Source organism: Sapajus apella, unplaced genomic scaffold, assembly GCF_009761245.1.
Source record: "Sapajus apella isolate SASKATOON/1434 unplaced genomic scaffold, GSC_monkey_1.0 scaffold2, whole genome shotgun sequence".
NCBI classification, from domain to species: Eukaryota; Metazoa; Chordata; class Mammalia; order Primates; family Cebidae; genus Sapajus; species Sapajus apella.
Genome location: NW_022436942.1, coordinates 59049903 through 59059798, shown reverse-complemented (window position 1 = coordinate 59059798; position 9896 = coordinate 59049903). Strand labels below are relative to the sequence as shown.

At 35.4% G+C, this 9896-nt stretch overlaps 1 protein-coding gene across 3 annotated transcripts in view; it reads right to left on the bottom strand.

The window, feature by feature from the left end:
- Window positions 1-336: 336 nt before the first annotated feature.
- The window catches only part of GAS2L3 (growth arrest specific 2 like 3), a 51997-nt gene continuing 42437 nt past the window's right edge, over window positions 337-9896 (bottom strand). For all 3 annotated transcript variants that reach the window (XM_032298923.1, XM_032298931.1, XM_032298938.1), the window contains exons 6-9: window positions 6367-6430; window positions 5285-5423; window positions 3280-3387; window positions 337-1670 (exon numbers count right to left, since the gene is read on the bottom strand). In XM_032298923.1, the coding sequence (XP_032154814.1) occupies window positions 354-1670; window positions 3280-3387; window positions 5285-5423; window positions 6367-6430 (1628 nt within the window). In that variant the 3' untranslated portion in view covers window positions 337-353. The remainder of the gene's footprint in view (window positions 1671-3279; window positions 3388-5284; window positions 5424-6366; window positions 6431-9896) is intronic.

The following is a 9896-nucleotide window of genomic DNA, read 5'->3' as shown; positions in this document are numbered from 1 at the left end:
CATACTCAAAAATATAGCAACTATTGTTAAAATTCTTGTAGTGTTAAATAACTTTTACATTTCCTGTAAAAGGCAGATGTTAACAAAGATCCTATAGACTGAAAATCATATACATGTCTATTATTAATAAAAACCTTGCAGTGATTTTTCAACTGTTTGCTTCAGAAGGGTTCCTTCTGGTGAATTCAGATATGTGAATTCTGATGAGCCCTTTCCTCATCCCAGCCTCCATCCCCCATATCTTATCCTTAGTGTCTGCACCTATTTGGACAAACACAAATAGGAGAAACTTTTAAGATGTGAAGCTAAGACATTCACTCTTCCTTTTCTGTTTTCTTATAATGACTATGTATTTATTTCCTAGGTTTCTTACTTCCAGTCATGACAAAATAATGGTCATCATCTTCCTTTTTCTTTGCAGTAGTTTTTTTATCCCCACTATCCACATCCTTAACAGATAAGGGTGATTTCCTGGTTGAAGCTGGGGTTTTGCCACTTTTAGGAGGCCCTTTAGTTAAATGCTGGCCCTTAGCGACGGTCTGTGCTGACTTCGGTGAAGTTTCTGTTTTGGTAGAAGACTGTGGAAGGCTCACGATGGACAGGGGGGTACGGCTAGGAGACTTCGAGGGGCTGGGTCCTGTCTTCTGGCATGTACTTTTATTCTGAGGCTGCTTTTTGGCAACAGAAACTATATTCTTATCTTTCAATTTCTGTGTAGCTTTCACAGGAGAAACTGAGGACACAGAAACTGGCTGATTTAAATTCAAGGCCGATTTAAGTTTCTGTGCTGGGACTGGCCTTGCTTGTGGGGCTCCATCGGATGGTTGAGACTGTGTTCCTAGACCTATGCCTATGGTTTTGGAACTGGGTTTTGTCATTTTTGCAGAGGACTGGAAAGAAGGTTTAGGCCTTACAGGTAAATTTGCTTTAGGTAGCTTGGGGCACTTTGATGAATTTGAATGTGCAGCTAAGTGAAATACTGCATCATTTCTCGAAGAAATATGATTATGTTTCATATACTTAGGTTGAGTTTTTCCAGAGCACTTATTTGGCAAAAGTGTGGACTCAGGCAGAACTGCTGAATTCTGGGCTGGAATAACCTTGGCCTTAGGAACACTGGGGGATGGAATACATTTTCTCAGTGACTTAGATACACAAGGTGCAATTCTTGGTGAAGAAGTGTTTTTACCTACTGGATTTAATGAAGCAAGTGAAGATGATACATTGTTTGAACAAGCCTGCGGTTTCTTTGTTACACCTTTTGAAGACCTGAGTTTGGGATGAGAAGATGCTGCTGGAGAATTTGGAAATTTAGAATGGACTGACATGGAGCCCATATTACCTCCTTTCAGTGAAGATGCTGGCAGCAGTGCACCTGATGGACATCCCTGTTTTTCTTTGCTTTTTGGAATACTAACTGGGACGCTGGGTTTTGAATTTTGTTTCTGAAACATGCTAACTGCTGACAAAGGATTCATTTCAGGAGGCTGAGGAGTTCTGGCAGGCGAATCAGGTACACTTTCATTAGAAACTCCTTTTTGAAATGCTAAAATTTTTTGTTCTAGTGTAGCAAACTGTAATATTCTACAGGGGTCATATTTCAGCAGAAATCCTTGAAGAGTATCCCAGCCTCCACCAACGCGAACCATGACATGTTTTCCATGAAGCATCTGCCCGCAAAGGAAAACAAAAAGTAAAGCTGTAATACTATGAGGTTTACAGTTACAATTCATTAGCAGTTACAATTTGTGATGTCTGTGATCTATAAAATTCAGAGCATTTGCCAACAGCTTCACTACAAATTGACAGTTTCTTGTATTATTAACATATTAAACTTAATTCATATTCAATTATGCATCTAACAATACAAAGTCTTCCAATTTGTACAGAAGGTATTTATATATAACTTGCATCCTAAAAATCCAAGTTATTGCAAGAGCAGTACTGTTCAATGAAAAGTTGAATATTAAAGGAAGGAGATAGGAGAGAAGGAAAGAGAGGGAAGGAAGGAAAAACAAAGACATAGGAAAAAATGCCTCATAATAAGGAAAAAATAATTCTTGACTAAAGATCAAATGACTAAACCATGTACTTCACAATTTAAAATTATTTTTATATGTATTATATCAATTTAAGCTTTAAAGCATTTTGGTATAATTTATTATTGTTTTTTCTTTGCAGATGAGAAAATTTTGGTTCTGAAAGATTAAGGAATTTTTCCCAAGTCATATAGCTTGGTCTGGCCTCAAATGTATGAGCTACCCCTAACCCACATAGTACTTTTGTGAAGACATCCTGGCTCTGCCAGTATATCTCAAGTTGGGTTTTAGGGCCCTGTCCATTCAGCAGGCAAATCTGCACAATTGTATGAGATTACAAATTTTAACTCTAAGTCCTATGTTCTGTGCACTACCACATCATACTGCCTTTAAAAAAAAAAAAAAAAAAGCTAATTAAAGAAAACACATGTGAATGTTTCTGTATGAGCTAGGTAGGGCTGAGGAGGTAATAATAATATGTGAAATAGAAGAATATATGTATGGTGAGATTATACTTTTAAATACTTTTATCTTATTTTCCTAAATTGGAAATAAGACAGCTCTTGTATGGGAAGTGAAAAGAATGATGAACAGGTGAAATTTCAATCTCCTTACCAGCAAAAGGAATAATTAATCAACTGTAGATGGGACAAAGGAAGGAAATCAGTACATACTGATTCTGTGTCGGTAGAAAAATATTTTCTGTTTAATGCCCAAAGCTTATATTATTATAAACTACAACATTTCTTTTTTTTCCCCTATGAATACTCAATCTTATTAGATGTTTTATTTTTTCTTCTTATGATGGAAAATTATTCCTTTTTCTAAGAAAACTGGAGAAATAAGTTCCTTGGGGTCTACAAGGAATTTTCCCCTATGATATTCAATGTCTAAATAATCTTAATTCATATTCAATTATGCATCTAACAATACAAAGTCTTCCAATTTGTACAGAAGGTATTTATATATAACTTGCATCCTAAAAATCCAAGTTATTGCAAGAGCAGTGCTGTTAAGTACTATTGAAGTTAATTGTTTGCTGTGTAATGAGTGTTTACCTAAATTTATTATATACTCATAAAAGAAATTACTCTGTTTTCCCTGTACAGTGAAATCCTTCCATTAATAGCATCTATTTCAATTTTTTTGTAAGTAAAAGGGGAAGCAAAAGGTTAGTAAAGCAATAAATCCAATTTCAAAACAGCATTTATGTCTAAATAAAATGTAAATAGTGACTTACTCTTATAAAGAGTATTTTATCCCCTAGTCGGTATCGTCCCTCAGATAAATACTCAATAGAAAATCGATGAGAACAACTACAAGGAGGGTCTTCAGCAATATGTTTAACCTAAGATGATGAATAAATACAATTTAGTGCTTGTTACAAAAAGCATTTTGTTTAAACTGCAATATTATTTGATAGCTAAGGAAAACCAAACTCAAAGATAAAAATTTAAGACAGTTCGACAATTTAATCTCTTCTCCTGTGCTTGTAAACAAATACTGAGATTAGACATTGCTAATCTAACATAAAGCCAGCAGTGATGAAGTCAGTCTCTCTCTCTCTCTCTCCTTCTCTCTCATTTACCAAACCAAACCACTGCCCTGAGGGCAAAAAATTGCTTTCAATTTTTCACCATTCTAAGTCCTAATGTAAGAAACACTTTCGTTTATCCTTTTTCCCTCTTCAACTGCAATAAAAATGAAAAAGTAATATTTTTGTAGCTCTTAATATTTGTCTGTTTCTTTTTCAAAAGTTTATGGCATTTTCCATTGCCAATAGCAAACCCTAAGTACAGTTTACTAGAATTTAAAAGCACCAGGTTTCATAATTTTAAAAAATGTTGCTAATGGGGCAAATGGTATTTCATAGTTGTTTTAATCTGATTTTCTTGATTATTAGCAAGTTTCAACACTGCACTTTCTTCTCGTGTGAACACAGACCTTGCCCATTTACTTACTGCAATGTTTTTCTTATCAAACTTTGTAAGGTCTTTATATAATATGGAAATGAACCCACTGTATTTTCCACTTGATAAAAATATTTTCTGAATGTTTCCTTTTTATTTATCATTCTTTAAGGTTATATGAGATTCAAAATAAATTTTATTTTCTACCTACTGCATTCTTTCTGCTTCCCATGTTGATAATGACAGTCTACATACACACACACACGCACACACACACACACACATATATATACATGTATATACATATATCAATAGCATAATATATTTTGGCCAGATAAAACAGTTGTTCATTCTGACATATTCTTAATCTGTCTTGCAAGGTTATCTGATAGTTTTACCATAGACTTTTACTACATTAAACAAAACAAAGCAACACTTTAAAAGTGTTTATTAGTAATGATTTATTTCTTAATTTTGTAAATTTCACACTTTCATAAAACCCTGCAGCCTTTGAATAGTTCTAAACAACAGTCTAAGCAGAAAATTTTCATGCTCAGTTCACCTTCACTGTTCATACTGTAGTCACTGCAGGAGACCCACAACCCAAGGAATGGCAATTCTATTAACTTCTACCTAACGAACAGATAAAGTAAGAAGACTGTCCAGTTGTAACCCATCATCTAACAAGTATGCATATATTCTGCAGGTGAGAATCCTCAAAAAGAAAACTCATCAATCCTCCCTCACAACTTCTCCTCCTCCTGTACTCTCAAGTATCAGTATACCAACTACTTAGAGAAACTTCAGAAATCACTCTAGATTTTCTCTCTCTCTCTCTCTCTCACAATCAGTCACTAATTCCTGTCAATTCTCCTAACGATTCCTGCTAAATATGGCTTATATTTGTTCCTTTTGCTCCATCCCCACTATTGCTGCTCAAGTTCAAGCTCTCATCTTATGCCTGGATTATTACCATAAAACCAATATAACCTCTACATGACCATGAGAGCATTCCTTATAATTTGCAAATCAGATTACAATACCACCAGACTGAAAAAAGAATCAATGATCTCTTGTGGTCTATAGTACTCTTCATGATGAGTTCCAAGCCCCACCACTCAACTACACATTTATTCCTTATCATACACAAGCAATAAGAAATCACCTTTAAAATATAATGCCCTGAATTCATCAGAGAAGAGAATAGCACTGGTTTATATTCTGAATAAGAAACACTTTCTTTTAAAAATAGCATCACCTGTAGCAAACTAGAAGTGCTTAAAACTATGAGGCTTCAAGGTATCATGGTCAAAAGAAAGTATAGGAACTACTTACAGCTTCATGTAGCTCTTCATGCTGACAGCATGATTTTGGAATGCTGATGGAATCTTCAGCCCCTGAAGTATTAAGCAAGGTTTCTTCTAACTCAATTTCTTTCTCAAGTTTTACTAACACTGGTGGCTCAACCCCATATCTGAAAAACAATCGGGAGATCTGATCATTCAAGCAAAGTTGACCCAAGCACTTGCCTGCATATCAAGATGGATTTTCTTTCTGAAGTAAAGTCCATATGATCCTCTTCTACCAATTGTTTCACTGGAATATTTGAAAATGCTTTTTAATGTCTCATAGATTGCAAAGTATCTATATGATAATCCTCACATCACAGCATATATTTCAGTTCTGGATGCTCCCAACATTCTACCTGGGATCCTGAAACATGGCTTCAAATGAGCTGGTGAGTAAAGATAGAACTGAAGTAGGTATGGGAGACACCACGCCTTGGCCTTCTGTCAGATCCTTTCTGTGTTCAGAGGACTTGCTTTCCCCTGAACTACCTTAGACTACGTGCTCTTACCCTACTCTTAATCTAAAAAATTTAAGTAACTACTCCCATAGTTTAACAGTAAATGAATATAAGCCATATTGAGAACCCGGATGTTGACATATGCTCATGCAAACAGAAAAGTTAATAAAGAAACAAAAAGACAGGCCGGGCGCGGTGGCTCAAGCCTGTAATCCCAGCACTTTGGGAGGCCGAGGCGGGTGGATCACGAGGTCAAGAGATCGAGACCATCCTGGTCAACATGGTGAAACCCCGTCTCTACTAAAAAAATACAAAAAATTAGCTGGGCATGGTGGCGCATGCCTGTGGTCCCAGCTACTCAGGAGGCTGAGGCAGGAGAATTGCCTGAACCCAGGAGGTGGAGGTTGCGGTGAGCCGAGACCGCACCATTGCACTCCAGCCTGGGTAACAAGAGCGAAACTCCGTCCCCCCCAAAAAAAAAGAAACAAAAAGATAAAATATAAAAAGTTAAGACAATGTTTTTATTTATAGAAAATAGTGTTCTAAGCTAAAATTCGTAGCTTTAAAATATTTTTAACATTGAAATTCTAAAATATTGTGGAATACATACCTTGACACAATTCGACCAATTTCAAGAAGACAAAGATACACCTGTCTTGGATCTTTGTGCAAAACTGTGGAAAAATAAAATGACCTATTTTGTAGAGCAAAATTAAATTTGGAAACATACTTCTGTCATGGAAGAAGAGAGTTAAATAAAAAAGAATAATGAAGATGGTGGGTTTACTTGTTTAGAAAAAAATGAAGAAAATACACTTTTATTTTTTCGACATATTATCTTTGACAAGTGTTTTTTTTTTTTTTAATAAAAACAGCTAATAAGAAGAGAATGAAAAATTACCATGGACCTTTATTTGCACAGCAGTTAAAGTCTAAAAAATTAAGGGCTTAGTAATATTACTTATGTTTCAGATCTTTCAACAAGAGATACCATTAAAAGACATATATTACCTCAATTTTATTTTAAGCTGTCTTTAGCAAAGGATTATTTGCTAATAGCTTTCTCAAACTCTTACAAAGAGAAGAAAGTAATTCCTAACTGATTCTAGGATGACAGTGTTACCCTGATACAAAAGGCAGTCAGATGAAGACGCCGTGAGAAAACTAAAACCCAGTATGTCTTATGAATATAGATATAAAAATCTTCAATGAAATACTAGCAAACCAAATCTAGCAGCAGATGAAGGAATAATATACCATACAAGTGGCATTTATGGCAGAAATACATTGTTCAATATAAGAAAATCAACCAATGCAATATACTATTAGCGAATAAAGAAAAAAGACACACAATTATCTCAAGAGACAAAGAAGCATTTCAACATTTCATGATTTTAAAAAAAAATGACTAAACAAATGATGAAAAAAAGGAAAGTTTCTCAATCTGATAAAGGACACCTAGGGAAAACCCACAGCCAATATCATTCTTAAAGGTAAAAACACTGAAAGTCTCCCTCTCAAGACCAGGAAAAGACAAGGATGTCCACTCTTATTATTTCTACTCAGCATTGTATTAGAGGTTGTAATCCTGGCATTTAAGCAAGAAAAATAAATAAATCATATCTAGACTAGAAAGAAAGAAGAAAAACAATCTCTATTAACAGATGACACAGGCCAGACATGGTGGCTCACACCTATAATCCTAGCACTTTGAGAGACTGAGGCAGGAGGATCGCTTGAGGCTAGGAATTTGAGACCAGCCTGGGCAAAAAAGTAAGACTCTCTCTCAACAATTTTTTTTTTTTTAATTAGGCAGCCAGGCGCAGTGGCTCACTCCTATAAATCCCAGCACTTTGGGAGGCCGAGGCAGGCAGAACACAAGGTCAAGAGATCAAGACCATCCTGGTCAACATGGTGAAACCCTGTCTCTATTAAAAATACAAAAATTAGCTGGGCGTGGTGGTACGTGCCTGTAGTCCCAGCTACTCGGGAAGCTAAGGCAGGAGAATTGCTTGAACCCGGGAGGCAAAGGTTGTGGTGAGTCAAGATGGCACCATTTGCACTCTAGCCTGGGCAATAAGAACAAAACACCACCTCAAAAAAAAAAAAAAAAAAAAAATCCAAGCATAGCTGGGTGCAGTGGTTCATGCCCATAGTCCCAGCACTTTGGGAGGCCTAGATGGGCAGAATGTCTGAGGTTAGAAGTTCGTGACCAGTCTGGCCAACATGGCGAAATCCCATCTCTATTAAAAATACAAAAAAAAATAGCCACCTGTAATCTCAGCTACTCCACAGGCTGAGGCAGAGGAATTTTTTGAACCAGGGAGGTAGAGGTTGCAGTGAGCTGACATTGTGCCAGTGCACTCCAGCCTGGGCAACACAGCGAGACAAAAAAAAAAATTAGCCAGGCATGGTGGCACACACTTGTAATCCCAGATACTCAAGAGGCTGGGGCAGGAGGATAAATTGAGTTCATGAGTTTAAGACTACAGTGAGCTATTATCGTGCCACTATACTCCAGTCCTGGGTGACAGAGTGAGACCCTGCCTCAAAAAATAAAACAAAAAAAACAAAAACAAACAAATGAAAAACAGGTAACATAATCCTATGTATAGAAGAAAACCCTGAAGAATCTACAAAATAACTGTCAGAGCTAATAAGCTAATAAGTAAGTTGCAGGAGGTAACATCCATACATAAAAATTAGTTGCATACACTGGAAATGAATAGTCTGAAAATGAAATGAAGAAAATAATTCCATTTACAATAGCTTCAAAAAAGAATAAAGTACTTGGAAATAAACTTAATCACGGAAGTGTAACACTTGTACACTGAAAACTACAAAACACTATTGAAAGAAATTTTAAAAGATTATAAATATGAACATATTTATAAACATAAAGGTATCTCATGTTCATGGATTGGAAGATAATATTGTTAAGATAGGAACATTCCCCAAATTGACCTACATATTCAGTATAATCCCTACCAAAATTACAACAGCCTTTTTTTTTTCCAGAAATGGAAAAGCTGATGATAAAATTAATAGGGAATTGCAAAGGGCACAGAAAAACTAAACCAATCTTAAAAAAGAATAAAGTTGGAGACTCATACCTCCCAATTCCAAAACTTACTATAAACTACAGTAATCAAGACAGTGTATCACTGGCATAAGGACAGATATACAGACCAATGGAATGGAAATAAGTGTCCAGGATCCCATACATTTATGTACAATTAATTTCAACAGGATGCTAAGACAATTCAATAAGGAGAAAACAGCCTTTTCAACAAATGGTGTTGGCACAACTGGACATCTACATGCAAAAGAATGAATTTGAACCCCTACCTCCCACCATATACAAAAATTAACTCAAAATGGATCCATGACCTAAAAGTAAGAGGCAAAAACTGTAACACTTACAGAAGAAAGCATAGGTAAAAAAATGTATTACCTTGATTAGGCAATGGATTTTTAGATGACCAAAAGTATGGGTAAGCCAAAAACAAAAAAACAACAACAAAAAAGATGAATGTCACCAAAATTCAAAACTTTTGTATATCAAAGACACTATCAGTAAAGTAAAAACATAACCCAAAGGCTAGGAGAAAATATTTGCAAATCCTATTTAATATGGGCCTAGTATCTAAAATACATAAAGAATTCTTGCAAGTTAAAAAAAAAAAAGGATAAATGACTCAAATTTTAAAATAAACAAAGGATTTGAATAGATATTCTCCAAAGAAATTATACAAGTGGTTAACAAGCATATAAAAAGATGTCCAATGTCCTTAAGGAAATGCAAATCAAAACCACAACAAAATGCTGCTTCACACCCAGTAGGACAGTTATAATAAAAACAAAAACAGGCAATAATAACAAGTATTAACAAAGATGTGGAGAAATTGGAACACTTGTGCACTGCTGGTGGAAATGTAAAATGGTACAGCCACTTTGAAAATAGCTCCTCAAAAAAGAAAAAAATAAAATTACCATATTATCTAGAAATTCCACTGCTAGATATATTTCCACTGCTAGGTGTACAAATTCCACTTCAAAATGTGCACATAAATGTTCATAGTAACATTATTCATAATAGCCAAAAAGTGGAAACAATCCAAATGTCTACTAGCTGATGAA